General features: G+C 37.9%; 1 protein-coding gene across 1 annotated transcript in view; it reads right to left on the reverse strand.

The window, feature by feature from the left end:
- LOC103807162 (histone acetyltransferase KAT6B-like) overlaps positions 1 to 17,902 on the reverse strand; it is a gene marked incomplete at its 3' end in the record, with an annotated part of 77,879 nt that overhangs the window by 22,413 nt on the left and 37,564 nt on the right. The window contains exon 2 of the mRNA XM_009079883.1: positions 2,587 to 2,695. Coding sequence (XP_009078131.1) covers positions 2,587 to 2,695 — 109 coding nt within the window. The remainder of the gene's footprint in view (positions 1 to 2,586; positions 2,696 to 17,902) is intronic.

Genomic DNA, 17,902 nt, shown 5'->3' on the forward strand with positions numbered 1-17,902 from the left:
TTGTAAAAATCTGTCAGCAGCAGCTCTTTAATTGCTTCTGCACATCTCGATTGGGAAAATAGAAGTAGAGTTCGATCCTGGTTCTCAAGTGTATTGATTTTCCAAAATCAAAAGATAGGGAAAAAGCAGGAGGGGAAAAAAACCCCAGCACAAACCCCAACAAAAACTGAAAGGAACTATGTCTGCTTTTGTAACGGGATTTGTTTTCTCATATCTGACATCCCTCGTCTTACTCCTTTAGAAAATGTTCTGTGCAAAGTGACATAGCAGTGCATTTCATTTCCACTACCCAAATACCACAAAAACGTGTGGATATCCAGCTAGTGTCTGCTTTCAGAAGGCAGAAGCATTACCTGAAAAGACAAAAGCAACTTGACACAAAACCAAAAAAGGAAAACAGACATGCCAGTAGTGGGCACTGCAATTTAATCTCTGATCAGCTGAACAATTTGCTTGCTGTGCACAACACGTAATTTCTTTTCTGTTTGTTAGATAGCAAGACCAGCTTTGAGATACACTGCAATGTGCAAAATTACAAATCCAATTACAATAAAACTCCACTTGAGTGAAGTTTTGTTATTTATAAATTGCACTGAGATTGGTTTTTATTTTAGTCAGGCATCAGTAGCTGAAGTTTAACCATCCAGCAAACTGACTGGCAGTCTCAACATTTCATTCTTTGTATCTAATACATCTGAGGAACTAATTAAAGATAATTTAGTCTTAATGAGGCAGAGAGAACGTATTGGTGTTAATTCAAATAGAAGCTGATCCATGAAAGTCAAGACTTCCAGTTCTAAAGTGTCCTAGAGCCTGCAGGGGATTATTACACTATAGAAGAGTAGCTGATACCTAAGCTCACCTGATTCGTGTAAACTCTGTGCACCAGAGTAACACAAATCCTATTAATTTTCCAAATCTCAAAGACAGTTTTGAAAATATAGGAAACCTGCAAACCACTAAAGGAAGGCAGCCTAAAATCTGTGGAGTTTGCTGTTGCACACTGGGGTGAAAAATGCATTTTCTTACTTCAGAGTATAATAATTGGCTTAAATATACTAAAAAAATACACAGGCTGACATACAAAGTAACTATCAGGGGTGACAGATTCAGAAGCACACAATGAGAAGCACATCCTGGTTAACTGAAAACACATTTTTATCCATACTGTTTTGTTTTCTGAAGTATTGATGTAGCTATTGCAGTACCCAAGACGAATTATCTTTAGCACACCTACAAAACGATGATACACATGGACTCCAAATTTGAAGACGACAAAACCCTAAGTCCACTTCCAGCTTTCTTTAAAGTAGGACAGGTTTACACAGACCCTACTGCTTCTCTGTTCCTTTTCCTTCCAAGCACTTCCCTCTTCTTCAGCTCTGCAGTGAACTGGAATGGAGAACTGATTCAACTTGTTGCATTTCAGCTACATTTGCTTCTCAAGTCAGTTTATATGCAACTGGGTGCCAGCACAAAGGGGCAGCACCAAACACTTGGATATTGCAGCCTCTGACTTTAAGCAGCACTGCTGTTCTGTCTTTGACCTGGAATGGTACGATCTGCATTGCAAAGGTTTATCAAAAGTACTTACCAGTGCATCTGTAAGCTTATGGGAGCAAAAGTGTTTTTACTGGCACAGCTAAAGAAAAGGAGTGCACTCAACTGATAGACTTCTAGCATAAAGGTATTTTCCACCCAGGAATTTTTTCAGGATAGGTAAGCTGATAGAGAATTTTCAGAACTATAGAGTTGCTCCAGAAAAAGCTTTTTGTCATAGATCTGCTGAAAAAATTTGCCCAAGTTTCTTACCAAATCCCTCTGTGAATCAGGAATTATCTAGGCCAAGAACATGTTTGGTATCACCCATGCACAAAGCAACACTGTGCTACAGTATTTCATGTTTAAAATTATCCTAGTTGCTCACTGTAAGGGAAGCACCTGCACTCAGAACAGCCACATGGAGTCCACAAGAGCTGCTGCAACACACAGGAGTACGGGATGTGCGATCAGTAGAGAGTCATTATCTTGTGCCTGACAAGTAACAGGTGCCTAACCGCTTTAGCATCTTACATGAAGTATTATTCAAATTCCCACTTGAGTAGAACAAGAATTTTACAAAAAAACAGCCTGGATACACAAGAAATGCAGCAGCAAAGACTGCTGCACAGTCTTTATTGCTCTAATTATTCCTCAACTTCTGAAACGGTGCAAATCTATGTAACCAAAATTCTTGATCATCATTTGATGTCACAATGCAGAACTGAGTTTTCAGAGCCAGCACAGATCCCAAACAAGAACTGAATTCCTGCATTTTACAAGTTTGGTTTCCCTATTAATTTATTCTATACTTTGACATAAAGATGAAGTTACACCTTTCATTTGTAATTATCCTAGTTACCCAGATAGCAAAATTCTAGTTAAAAAAAACCAACCACAAATCTCTTCCACCACTCCTCTCTCCCTCTCAGTTTGCCTTAGTTCTCAATCTATGTATGTTCAAAGAAAGAATGAGGTTCAGAAGTTCAAAATACTTTTAAAAACATACTTAAACATTTCTACTATTTGTAAATTCAGCCAACTTACCACTGCTGCCACAGTCTGCACAAGACAAGAGCTCTTCTGGCTTTTTTTCACGGTTTGATTCTTTCGTTCCCAAACAAAAGCTACATATCGGGATGGGATCAGCTCGTGGCTAGATTTAAAAATAAACAGACAGAGTTAGCTAGCAAAAAAACCCAAAACACCAAAACCCACCAGCTTCATTGGCTTTTACCTGATATTTTGTACCACCACATATTAATTACCAGTGGATAAACATCCACTTTACTAACTTTGGAATAAAAAAGTTTATTATTATATTTCATAAACCTTAAGTTGGCCCATAATACTCAACCTTGCATCCTAATCCACGCAAACACCTCCAAGAATAGTGTTAACAAAAACAAGAAGAAACTGGCACTTAAGACACTGTTCTTGCACACACAATTACAACTCCAGAATGCATTCACTTGTTCTTCAAATGTACTAGTCCTCGAAGAGCAAGATGAATGACTACAGATGAATGTAACTCCTTGCCACAAGAAAACAGAAACTTGTTAAAAACTCCCAAATTTAAGACATATATTTTTACTTGGAAATCCAATATAACTCACGCCTCCCTCTGAAACTACCATTTTAGGGTTAAAACACTGGATTCAACAGATCAAAGGTTATCCATTCCAGTCTGATGAGTCCCATCTGCTATGACACAATTGTAACAAAAACCCACGGGAATCATTCCACCTCCAGAAGCAATACACAGAACCTTTCAGGAAGGACTTCAGAACTGATACAACTTTATTTTCTATCTTCCTAATTAACTATGTGACAAACTATCAGAGATTAAATACCTATTTAATAGTTTCTGCATTAAATTTTAGAGCTTTCATGAAACTACTTACCTCCATCATCCAAAATATTCATGTATTAAAGACTACGTGAAAGTATCTCTTTAGAGATAGGTCTGTAACAGATGAAATTATATGCACTATTTCTCCCAAGCGGGATACTCAAATAACAGAGTACCTTCCCAGAGTGGCTTCTAGCAGCTACAATCACACTAACTCAAATTAAAATAGCTTCTTCACAAATCCATAGTTTCCAGATTTAGGTAAGCAATGGTGTTAGTTTAGATCTCAAAGTAATTATTTATTGGATTTACCTTCAATTTACATATCAAAGTAATTATTTATTGGTTTGCAAATGTAAAATACATTTCCAGTTTATGCTACAATACTTGGAAAGCTGACAGACTATCTTCACTTGACCTATAAATCTATATTCCATTACAGACCTGGGAAGTGGGGAATGCTTGCTTTTAAGGGTATTCTTGAGAAGGAATCAGTTCCATGTAGATATGCCCTTCTATCTCAACACAATATAACACAGAAATACTGAAACTACTTTCATGTTAAGCTTTATGATCATCTTGAGTCAAGCAGCAGATTCTGAAGACACTGACAGCAGCAAGGTAAAGCTGTCCTAGCCATCCAAGAGGAGCACGCACATCCTTACCCTAGCCTACAGCCACTTCCACACAAACATACCCTGAGGCACTGTACATTTTCTGAAAGCCTAGTCCTCAGAAGCTCTGCTCACTGCTCAGGTCTTCACAATCCAATTATTGAAATATTGGCATACTTGTATACCCCAAAGAATATACATAAAAGATAAGCAGAGCCAAAGACTTTTCCTAAGTATAGAATGTGTGTTTTCCTCCACCAACTACTAAAGGGAACTGCTCTATTACCTTCCAATAACTAACAGGAACAAGCACCATCTACAGTCCTTAGCCCTACTAAGGCCTCCATTATGGAGCATATGCATAGCTGAAATATTAAATTGCTACCTGCACAAAAATAACTGTTCAAGTTCCAATACTGACAGCTTTCTGAAGTAGTCATGCTTAAAAGAAAATAATTATTAATGTACCTTGCCAGTTTTAGCAGGATGGCACTGAATGAGATCAGTAATTCTATAGGGAGAGGTTATACCAATTACTTGTAGGATTTTTCACTTGTTAAAAAAACAACTCATATACAAATAAAATAAGATTAGTTAGCTAATGATCTTGCCAGTAAGATATCATAATTCAACAGATCTGGCCCATCATTATGCTTTGATCAGATTTGTTATTGGAGAAAAATAGTATCAACACAAAACCTCACAAACTGTACCAATAATCCCCAGCAGAAAAATGGTCCAGAGCTATCCAAACACAACTTGCAGCATCTTGTGGACATTTCTTAACTGCTACTTAAAGTTTAATACAAATAATTTCAAAAGAAAGATTATTCTTTTACTGGTATCCAGTAAAAATCTCCTCTTGGCAATCATACCATTCTCCTTCCCTTTCACATAACAGTGCTTTATCCATTTCAGAAAGGCTTGCTCTGATAAATAATTTACAAAACATCACATATCATTCAAATCCAGGTCCACAATCTCATCTATCTTTCCAAGATTTTTTTTCTTGCTCTAGGAAAAGACATGGCCATTAGCCAACATTCATTTACTTCCCTATTTCAAGCCCCCACTCTTTTTTTTCTTTTTAACTGAAGGTAAAATAAAGGACAAAGGTTGTTGGCAGTTCAGGGCTACAAAGACTGATGTTCCCATACCAGACCTAATCACAAAGAGCTCGCAAATCCTATCACTTCACACAAGTTTTCAAGAAACTTACAGGCTCCAGTATGTATTTTGAAGCCATTTACATTAATAACTGGATTACAGGATCTGATCTCTCAACTAGTGCAAGTTAATAATACACACACGCATTCTAGCCAGCACCAGAAACAAAACAGTTTCATACTGCTCTAGCTTGCACAGTCAAAAAAACTAAATTCATACTGGTAGCATTAGTTCTGGCTCATAACTGTCTCAATTAGGATAAACTAAGTGGGTTTGGGGTTAATTATGTGTGGTTTTTTGTTTGGTTAGGTTTTTTTGGTTGTTTTGTTTGGGGTTTTGGTTTTTGTTTGTTTGGGGTTTTTTTGTTTGTTTGTTTGTTTGACTATAGCAGAATGCAGTCTGAACCAAAATGCACCTCCTACCTTAATCTAAGAGAATCCTAAAAGAAATTAATCTCTCTTCCTAATCACTAGTTAATCTTCTAAAATATAGCCATCACATAACCTTATCTTTTGAAAAACAATGATTAGTCTTCAGGACAGTTAATTCCACTTCATCTCCTAAAGAAAGTAGTATGGTCAGTTATTCAACACTGCAATATTTTGTACCAGAGGAATCAGTAATGTTTTTCTTGTTATTCAACCTCAGTTTAAGAGGAAAGTAACTTTTTCATCTAAGAACCACACTAATATTTGTGTTACAAAAACTTGAAGAATATGGTATCTACTCTGTCACTCAAGATAGCTCTGAATAATGCTTACCCAGGAACATACTATTACTTCAACAGAACTAATAAACTGAGAAGAATTTTTGATCCCTTTAATTTTGGGAACAAGGTAAATTATAACTTGCAAGCCAGTTTGGTTTCCTAGGTCCCTGGAATTGTACATCCAAACTGAAAAAGCTGCCTTGTTCAAATAACTACATTTCCAATTGCAGTAAGAGAAAACTTACAGAAAATTCATACCTTATGCCATTACACTGCTGCATTCACAGACTGAAGCTTCACAAAGAGCACCCAGGGAATAAGACTTTATTTTTCAAAAAAGAAACAACCAACCCTAGAGCACTAACAGACCATGAACTCGGCACCTGTAACCAGATTGGTTCTTATTTCACTTGCCAAATAGGAACTGAACAATACACACTTAAGCATCACACACCCAACTATCATAGTCAATCAATCCCTTAAAGCATCATCCATCCAACCCCTGCAGTCCATCAATCCTCCAGTGTTCAAACCAAACAGAGTATGGTGGTACTGTGTCAGGGCATGGTCCCACCAAAGCACATCACCAAAATGCAGTTTCCTAACATTTATCATTTAAAAACTATTCTAGGCAATAACTGGTTGTGATTGTCCTAACACTTAAGACAGTTCTCTAGAAGTTATATGAATGTGTATACAGTAAAATTTCTTTATAGCTTCATCATTTCCATCACTTCAGAACACAAGAATAAAAATCATGTTTAATAAGCCTGTGCTACAAAGACTAAAAGTAACAAAAAATAGTGGTTTAGTGCCCTCAGTAATTGTTCTGTAATTGGTTAAACTAAAAAAGCAAAAAACACAAAAACAAAAAAACCAAAAAAAAAACAAAAAAAAAAAAAACAAAACAAAACCAAAAAAACCTCTAACAAAACCACCAAAGTTTCAACTATTTAGCATAGTTTGCATTTTCTGAAACATCAAGGACTCACTATGCTTACTGCTCTCACAGTCTTCAAATATTCTGCATTCTCACAGGCCCATAAAAAAAAAAATAGAATCACACAATGATTTGGACTGGAAGGGGCCTTAAAATATCTAGTTCCAACTACCCTGCCATGGGCAGGGACACCTTTCACATCAGCAGTAATGTAGAAATAACAACATAGTGTTAACATTTACTTAAACTAGTTCAGTTTCCATATTTAAGCAAAGACTTAGAAGTTGTTCATGCAACCAGTAAATTATTTTATTGATTTTAATAACTTATAGTTATCTATTCTGAGAGACTAACAGGCTTTGCCACTGCATAAAATGAATCCTTGGTAAAAACTCAGCTGGACTTGGTACCTTATGCCAGAACTTGATTCAAAACTCCAGGCCAAAATAACAATTTTTGCCCTACTGTATTTTCTGTGCTTGGGGAATTTATATGCTTATCTGAGTACATTTACAATTCTCATTAAATTCTTAAAGCATTTAGCATGTTCTAACTTCCCACTCCCCAAAAAAGTCACATTAGGTCCTGAAAAGCCTTGTTTTTGAGCATGCAAAGTTACCCACAACTATAAATCCCACTCGAAGCAAGAAGATTACTATTTGCATTGCTATAGCACTCTGAGGCTTTAAACAGATTGTCTGAAAACTGTTAGGCATTAGCTGTGTACACACAATTAGGGTTTTAACTGCTCCTCTCATTAAGTGTTACACACACATTAAAAGAAATTAAAGAGTTTTGCACACACTCCCAAGAAATTTAAGTTTGACTAGTAAACCAAGAACTTCAACTGCTCCCATTTGCAAATGCCTCTCAATGCCTTTTCAGAAACACATCAATCTGACAACCTCCTAGAAGACACATCCTTATGCACCATGTGTAAATATCAGATCTCTATGAATAGAAACAGCATGCAAATAATTACAGCGTTAACAGGGTAGAGAGGCAATTTTTATTGAAAACTGAAACTGCCAAAACCTTCAATAGGGACCCACTGCTCTGGTCCCAGCCTACTGACAGCCCTAGGAAAGGCAGAAGCAGCAAGTTGCCTTTCTCAGAATACTTGTATTTTCACAAAGGACCTTCACGGGCCAACTGCACTCTTTCTACTTTTTTATTTAGCCATAGTTTGAAAAAAAGAAGTCTTTGAACAAGAAATACCATTAGCATCTCTAAATACTGGTTTTAAAAATATTAGTATTGAAAACCAAAAGCTGAATGAGCCACAGGTAGTGATTTCTAACCTCAGCTAGTGAGGCAAGACAAGGTACTATGAGTACCTTCAGCTGCAATCCCCTTCTTGCATCCATTCTGTGCATAGGAAATAGAGTTAACTTTCCACAACTTAAAAAAAACTAAAATCCATCATGTTTTAGGAAATAGTTATTATAACTTAAACTAAACTGATTTTTTAAAACCACTTCTTAATAACAGCTATCCAGCAGATCCCATGTTAGCTCTACAGGCCCACAAAGGTATTGCATGGTAAAAGGTACACACTAACTCAAGGGATGGTAAAAACATGCTGACAGGCTCTTACTGCAGAAGTGTGAAAACATTAGACCTCTTACAAACCTTGATTTATTCAAACACCACAAAGCAAAAGCCAGCACAAGGGCAGTTCTGAGAAAAGAGGACAGACAAAGGTGTAATAAGGATACTTGGTACCCTGATGTGAATAAAGTGCATAAATGGTGTGTGTTGAGGAAGACTACAGGCTGGCACGTCTCCTCCCCCCAAAGCCTATCTTCATTGCCAGAATGCAGGTTTATGCTCTCTTTTGCTCTATAGAACTCTGATTTTCTTACTGCACATTGGCTTTCTCAAGTCCCATACTACTCCTGTACTTCCAAAGTATATGTTTGTATGGGAACTATGATATACAATTAAACTGTCAGAGGTACATAAATTACCGAAACCTGAGAAGTTTAAAATCCTTCATGTTCTCCTGGATCTAGATACCCCAAGGCCATCTAACTGCAACAGTGACACTAGATTTCAGAGTTCAAAGCACATTCTTACAAGTCTCTGACCTCCATCCTGTGAGCACACCCTGAGCAATCAGAAGATTGTGAGAGCACACATGGAAAGACTGTCTCTCATACAATGTTCTTGAAACATCGTCTTGGAAACTAGAAGCCTCACTTCCATTCTGCACTCCTGATGGGGAGTGAAACTCCTGAAAGTGTATCCAAATTAATGTATTTTAGGGTTAACAACTGGAGAGGGAACACTGTCTCACCTCAGCCCATAGGAAATCTATGGTTCCTTGAACATGCTTAAGAACTCTACTCACCTGAACACACCAATTCCATTGCAACCCTGAGCTGAAATGATGTGTGCAGAACATGGTTATTCATAGCTTTTGCTTTCTTCTTCAACTAATAATTCCATGTCATATCCTGAATTTTTTATGTTTTAAACAAAAGCCAAAAAGTGTAAACCTAGAAACATTATCTCTTGCTTCCTACCCAGAAAGTAACGCCAGGCCCAAAATGCAATCTTTTAGGTTTAGAAATTTCTCCCCTAGAGTGTTTTAACTAGCTCTTACAGGAAAATATATCACGTACCTCCCTGGGCATGATACATCCCACTTGAGTACAGCTCCCCACGTGTCTTTGTACTGAAGAGAAAAAACTAACCTGCATCTTCAAAAACAAACACTGTGATGAAGAAGACATACACAAAATCACAGACACAAAACAGACAGTTTCCTAAACACAGCTGGGTTTAAGTTACTGACAGGAACATTGCTGCTCCCTCTTCCAAACCGGGAAACAACACAACATAAAACAGGAGAACTTCCGACAATTACTGCTTAGAAAAGAGAATGCAACTTCAGGCTTTGAAAGTCCCTTTTCCTTGAAATATGGAAAAGACAAAAGCAGTCAAGTCCTGTTTCAAAGACTATTGTTTCATAAAACAATACAACATATTAAAAACAAAACCAAAACTAACTTCAATTTATTAAAGTTGCTTCAGTTGTATTGAAGAAATCAATTAAAATTTGTGCTCTGCATAGTGAATATTGATCAGCATGCAGGGAAGAAACCCTGATAAATAAGCCTCAAACACACACACCTATTTGAGAGTTTTATTCATTTGTCCCAGCCCTCTTAGCCTCACAAAACATGAATGCAGGTTGGCTTTGATCTGCAGCTTAAATCCACTGAAAAATTTAAAAATCCACTTTCTGTTGAAAAAACACCACCCAGAGCAAGCATCAGATACATCTTCTAGAGCACGGTGCAAAGCAGCAGCTCAAAAATACAAGTCTCCCAGTCCTCTGAAGGCTCAGCTTTAATTTTCAACAGAATGCATCTAGAGCTTCTACACTTAGAGGCTTCCCAGCTACAGTCCAAGTTCAATGGACATGCAGGACTACCAGTCAGCCTGAAAACAACCCCTGGATATGCATATACCCTGCTACCTTTCCTGTCAGACTTCACTTACTTAAATTGTATCCCTTCCTACAGTTTAACCCCACCTGCCACCTAAGCTCCACACAGCTATTCACTCACTCTCCCATCAAAAGAGTAAAAGTGGAACACCAATGAGTTGAGATAAAGACAGAATAATAGGCAAAGGAAAAGCCATAAACACAAACAAAGCAAAACAAGGAATTCATGCACCACTTCCCATGGGCAGGCAGGTGCTCAGCCACCTCCAGGAGAGCAGGGCCCCATCATATATAATGGTTACTTGAGAAGACATACACCACCACTCCAGATGTCCCTACACTTGCTGCTTCCTACTCTGGCTTTATATACTGAGCGCAGCACATTATGGTATGGAATATCCCTCTGGGTCAATTTGGGTCAGCTGCCTCAGCTCTGTACCCTCCAAGCTTCTTGTGCACCCCCAGCCTCCTTGCTACTGGGGTGGGGGTGAAAAGCAAAAGATGCCTTGACTCTATCTCTGTGTAAGGACTGCTCAGCAATAACCAAAACTATCTCTGTATTATTAACACAGTTTCCAGCACAAACCCAAACCCCCACGCTAGCTACTATAAAGAAAATTAACTCTACCCTAGTCAAAACCAGCACACTATGGTAGCACCACAGCAGAAAGAAGGCTTTTCCCTCCTGAATGGAGGGAATTTGTTGTTTCATGCAGAGGTTCCCTGGTTTGGTCCTACACCTGGGACCAAACAATAGAAGAATGTATCCACCTTTCTACTGTAGTAGTAAGAGTGTTTTTGAAATAAGAACCTAAGTTCTGTAGCCAAGGCTATTATTGTAACTGGGCTACGAAGTAGTCCATCCACATGTCCCCTCTTCTGCATTCACCACTCTGAGTTTAGAGCCCAACTACAGAACCTGACCCCATGAGGCACTTAGCTTACCTGCCAGGTTATCAGTAGTTCAAGCTGTAAACACATCTGACATACACTGAGTGTTATTTACACCTTCCTGTAATTCTGATGCCCATTACCAACATTGTGCAAACCTAACCTTGGGTCAAGCAGTCTTCAGACTTCTTGAAATTCTATCTTCAATGGTTGGAAGTGAAAAGACCAAGGGGAAAAAGTTAATTTAGTACTTTTCAGCTATGTTATTAATACCTGTGGCAATACAGTCCCTTCAGGACTACACATTTATAAGTTGTCTCTAAGCAAGAGATGAAACTGAACAGACCATGCACTATCAGTACTGCATGTAGTCAATCTTACCCAATTCCACATTCAACTACTATTGGGTTCGTCCTCTTCTTTCACCTTCTGTAAGGTACCCCTCGGAAATTAATTCAAAACACATTTCTAAGGTAGATTTTACATAAAGGTAACTCAGTTCTGTTTTCTTCACACATAAGATGTAGAAAACTTGTGTCTTCAGACTCATCCAGAGTGGTATTTCTGTTAACAGTTAAAATTTGAGGGGCTCCAAATCATTTTAACTTTTCAACTCCAAACTTCATGCTTTCTGTTCCCTTACTTGCCTAATATGAGACCAGCACCTGGTTCCAAACCCACACATCTTCAGCTCCAGTTTCTGGCTAGAAGATTTTTTGGTTTGTTTGTTAAACTAAACTCTTCCATCTGGCATACAGAACAACCTCAAGCATACCAACAACAAGCTTGCTTTCCCTCGTCCCCTCTCCCAAGTAGCCCATTGACTCCCACAGACCAAAGTGAAATCACTACTGCAGATCCAGCCAAGTAGATTATACCTGAAGTTGTATTACTCCTTACATACCTATTCCTAGTCAAGGTATGCCACATGTTCCAAGTGACAACTTGTGCTGGTTTGAGCTGGGGTGGCTGGGGTTAAACCACGACAGTTCTTTTTTGGTGCCCAACATGGGGCATGGGTTTGAGATAACGACAAATTTGATTGGGATGTGCTAGATTGAATTTACAGCTGTCAGTGCTTTTACGTTTACATTTTATGTAGCTCAAACTTTTCTTTTTCCAAAGTAGTAAGCTAGTTTTCACTCTTCCTATCTCCCACAAAACTCCATCTTTAAAATCCGTCTAGATGTCTTAAGAGCATCACACACTGTTAGTTGCCATGCACTCTTTACAACAAAAATGATGCACTTAATGATAGGTAATTGTTTTAAAGCTTATCATCCCCATCATGACCTCACCTTCTGTACCATCATTGACAATGCCACCTATTGTGTTTGACAACATACAGTTACAAACAATACATCACTCATGTCATTTGTGTGCAATCTCACCTTTAAGTACACTTCTAGATATTCATTCAGAGGTAAACATCATGTACCTAGCTTTCTACAATCCTGCTCATCACTTATTTCCCCATTGTCTTCACATATCTCAGTTTATTCATGTGCTTAGGATATTTCCAAACCTTTTGCCACAGAATCCACTGGGTTTTGTCACATGTATATACCGCTGTTGAAAACTGCATTTTCCAACTCCAAATTTGATCTTTTACTGCAATGCAACTAGAATGAAGCAGGTGACACACATAATCACAAGCAGGTAAGCAGTGGTGCAATTCACAGACCATGATTCCATGGGCATGTCAATTTTTACATTCTCTGAAAAAAGGTATTGTTTTTAAGCATATTAAAAAAGCTCCAGTATGAAAAGCACATGCTTCATTGCCATGATATTATGTTTACTCAGATGTTTGTATATATGCATATTTTTATTCATAACTTATTACCAAAGTCATCCTACATAAATGTGTATAATGTCTGCAGTGTGGCACAGGATAATTATTAGTTGTCTTGATGCTAATTGCTCAGGGAAAATGTTTAATTGCATATTAAATTGATCATATGCATATTTTATTTAGTTTACTCTTTGGGGCAAGTTTACTGTCAGCACGATCTAGATTTGACTAGCAGTACACTAAACACAGCAGTAGGGGCTTTTGGAAACTGGGCTACTGTTTGAAATGCAATTCTAAATGAAACAAGCAGAGCGCTGTTCTACTCCAGCTGAATTTCTGCACAAAGTCAGGACATACCCTGCCTTGTTGCCTCACATACCTTAGGAGAAAAACAGTAAGGCCAAAGCATATTATTATGGCTGCAAATTCCAGAACCCAACACAGCATTACAAACGAACTATTTCATTTCTTCCACTGCTGTGATTAGGAAATGGAAGCTTTCAATAGAGAGTGCCGTGTTTTGTTGTTTTGTTGTGTGGGCTTTGTGTTTAAAATGTATATGCATGTGCTAAGACTAAATAACTGGACATCCTTTCTGCTCGAACAATTCTTGCAAGAGCAAACACACAGTCACTGCTCTTACTGAGGCCCAGGGAGCAGAGAACTAACAAAGCTAAGCATATATTCCTACAGACATCGAGTGGCAGCAGCCATTGACCTTTCTCTTGCTTTGTCACTGGCTTCTATTTGGTAAAAAATACTGGCACTAAGACATTACCAGGTGAGCTATAGAGCAATACAAGTAATGAAAATCTGCCTTTTAATTTATTTATTGATTTAAAAATAAAGTTATTCCTGGTCTCCCTTCTGAAGAGAGAGAAAGCTGGACAAATAGCTGATTAAATGCTAACAGCTTCATTTTTTTTCCCCTGGCAGGAGCTGAACTTTATTCTTAAGAGAAGAAAAGCAGTTTATTCAACAGCCAAGACACTGAAATCACTCGCAGGCATTTACCTTTACAAGCCATCGCTCAGGACACAATGCCATTGAAAATCTGCCAGATCTGTAGAGTACATACAGCGTGTTTTATACAAGGCCTGGGAGGGCAGCAGTTTTTCGCTTGATCAAGTGCTGAAATCCATGGCAGAGGATAATAAAGGTGAATAGGCACAGTAGTCCTATACCCCAGGGAGTTACCCAAGAGGCTGGCACTTCAAACAAATGAAACAGACTGCTCGATTAGTCCCTGCTTCTTTATATGTATAGGTCATGTTCGATATTGACATCCTGTAAAGAAATTACAGCCCCCCAAATCAAAAGGCAATTTCATAATTAAAACCCCAGATCACTGTAGTTCATTTCAGAAATGAGAGTCACAATCTCCATTAGAATATAATAAAGCACCATTAACTAGCCATGTGATATAAACCAGAGCTCAAACAGCTCACAACAAAACCAGTAAACATTTCCCAGAAAACCAGTTTTTCCTAGAAAGGCTTTCAAGTAGGCCTATTACATAAAATTAAATGAAAGACTCTTTAAGGAAACAGGCTTAAAATTCGCCTTACCTAATACATTTCAGGGGGGGGAAGGGGAAGGGAGGAAGGAACTGAAAAAAAATTACTGCAGCAACTTGCATTGCATGGCTTCTAGAAACAAATCCAGTGAGGCTCTCAGTGTAGAAGATAGATTAAAAGCAACATTTATTTCAAAGTCTCTAGTATTAAACAAAGTCTGTGAAGCTCAAGAGGCCATTCTCTGTCCTACCAATAATATTAAACTGCCATACTACTCAAGAAAAACGTGTGAGACCTAGCATCAGCATCTGTACAACAGGGAAAAAAGGCTAGAGGGTCAAAGTTCATTTGGCAGCTTGTTTACTGCAATTTTGTGAAGGACTTTTAAACAGTGCTTCAAGGTGGTTATGCTCTGCCTCTAAAAAGGCAAACTGTACTGCTGATAGCCTACAGAAGGTACAAAAAAACTTCACTCCAACAAAAAGGCATAACCAAAGGAAAGAATGTATTAAGAAATCATCACTTAGCAAATCCATCTAACACCACCACTGGACCATACCCAAGTTTGAGACTGAAGTCTTCTAGCATCAAGCTCCCTCCACCTCTGCCAGGATTATTTAACTTAACAGGAAGCAGTACCTGTTCACTTCAACTCAGTAACAGAACAAAGTAATGAAATAAGCTGTACCTATACCATCACCCACAGTTAAGGGCCATTAAAACACAAGTTTTATCTGTAATATTCAAATTAACTTCCACTGCAAGTTTTCCTGTGCAGTGCAACTGCAAAAATACTTTACTGGATCCAATTCCACAGGAGTACAGAGCATGGCTGGGACAAGACACAGGGATAAACTCATTTAAGACACACTGCAGGAATCCAGTTCATGAGAAAATTTTCTGGTCAGAGATCTTGCCCTTGCCTCTTCCTTCAAATACCAGAGAAAATGTGATATCCCAATGGAAATGGAGCAGGACAAGAACTATTCTGTACAACTCACTGAACAGTCTTTAGGATTGGATTAACCTGTAAGAACAAGAGACAAGTAAACAACTAGGTCAATTTTTCATTTTGTGTACTCACTATTCAGTTGTTCGAGCACCAGCAGATAAATACAACAAAAATCTGATTTTTGCAAGGAAAGCCACAATTCTGATCCCTACAAACTACATATTTTAGGCTCACATATAGGGTAGTATGAGAAAAGTATCTCCTCTTAACCAGCCCAAAGTACCAAATAGATAGTGGATCCTGAGACACAATCAAGATCGGCTACACCACTGTTTCTTAACAGTCTAAATGAAAACGTTATTTACAGATCTTGTCTGTTGGTGGCTTAACTCTCTAAAATGCTTACAACTAAGCATTTATACTAATAACAAAGAATGCCATCAATTTAGTGAAAACAAAATTACATATGCTGTTCTTTAACAGCAAAGTTGATTTAAATGAGTAATTACACTTAAGATGAGCACAGTATCTTCCTCAGTTTTGCAAAACACAATGATTTGTGAACTATCAATTAAGTGATACAAAGCAGAATTTTAAAGGGTATGGAAAAAGGTTTTGAGGACTACTTGTCCAAAACATGATCACTTCAGTAACAGGCTATAAAGAATTCTATATAACCCAACCCAAAGAAAAGGTCTTTGCTCTTTCTCTCTCTCTCTCCTTCGTTGCTTACAATACAACCTAAGAGTCTCCATTACTAACAAGAAGTCAACATTTGAGAGGTTCAGCATCTACACTCTTCAATTTTCAGAAATCCACTCCACTGGATGCATTTTATTTTTCTGAGATGTGTGCGTGTAAAGAAAAAATCCTGCAGCATAAATCACAGAGAAAGTTCCTCCAGACTTTAAATTCTGCTTGACATCTTGACTCCACTGACATCTGAGAGCTGTGCCACTCGTGTCTATGCAGTTCAGATATAACACATCACTCCTGCATTTTTTAACTTCTGGCAAAATTTTCTTTGAATGTGCCATTTAAAGGGTGCTCAGCTTGAGGAAAAGAGCTATAAATTTCACTGTTTGGGAAACAAGGCATACCTGCAGCCAAGCCAGTTTCCTTCAAAGGAAATGCAAGGTTCACATTAAGTGACCAATAAAAACCACGTACATTTCGTGTTCCAAATATAATCAGGTAATATATAGTTAACACAAAGCTCTCTTAAGTTACTTGATCTGACCAGAGCACCTTCTACCACTGCCAAATAAATAAAAAATATGACCTAGTTATTCCACATGCACCAAAATAGTTTCATGATAGGCTAATTAATCATGAACATAACTTTTCAGACATTACATAATTTCACAGACTTTCTTGTAGCTCCTGCCAAAGAAAACAGCAGTTTGAATGAGAAATAAATCTACATTTGAAGAGAGATGACAGTGACAAAACATGACGAAAGTAGGAAAAAGAGGGGGGGAAAGGAAGGGGAAAGTATTAATAACATGCAAAACCCCCTGTACGACTTCATTACTCAAAGCATAGCAAAGCTTAAAGCCAAAATACATGAATCATGCAAGTGAAACTAACTTTTCACTCTAATCTTTCTTATTTTTTTAAAACTACAGACTATTTCTGGGAATGATGTTTGATAGAATTTGAGAAACAAACCTGAATCACACAATTTATTCTGTGACACTTATCTAAGATCAAGAATCTCCTTGTAATACTCATGGGCTTATTTCTCATTTGGGATACATCTAGTAGCACTCAGATCAAGCACAGATCACTTTTGTATTTTAACAGAACAGTCTCAGACGTACATTTCAAACCTGCCAATAAATTACTATTTTAATTCAAATTATATGTTAAAAAAGATACAAATAAAGCCAAATATAAAGAAAGCAAAAAATCAATTTTTCGTCTAATATATTTTTACTCCCCTTATAGACCCCTCTGATAATGCATTCAAACCCCACACAGCTAAGGCACTCTAACTGATACAATAATGACTATAAAGGCAGATAGAAGTGTTGATTTAGGAAAAAGTCTACATTAAAAAAAAAAAAAAAAAAAGGAAAGGGGGGGCGAGGGAGGAGGAAGATTCAAACTGATATTCTGGAAGTGTTAATTTCAACTCCCCAAAGGCCTTACAGCAGCTACCTAAGTCACAGCACACATGCAAACATGGGACTCCGCTCTGTGACACACTAGAAACCATCATGTAAATCTATGAAACAGCTTTGTATTGAGAGAGCAGTCAGCTTGGCTTTTTCCATTGAAAAAGAAGAGGAAGGATGCTGGAAAAGGCCATGTTTCCAGTCACTGAGGACATCTGTAAAGGTTTTCTGTTTCTACTAACCTTACCTTCAGTTCCTTGAATGACCCAGAGTGAACAGTGCCATACTTGGGAGCTGCCTGGGACACCTGAAGGCTGCACACACCACACGACAGGTTTCGATGCACTGC

The sequence above is a fragment of the Acanthisitta chloris genome, unplaced genomic scaffold (assembly GCF_000695815.1).
Source record: "Acanthisitta chloris isolate BGI_N310 unplaced genomic scaffold, ASM69581v1 scaffold23368, whole genome shotgun sequence".
NCBI lineage: Eukaryota > Metazoa > Chordata > Aves > Passeriformes > Acanthisittidae > Acanthisitta > Acanthisitta chloris.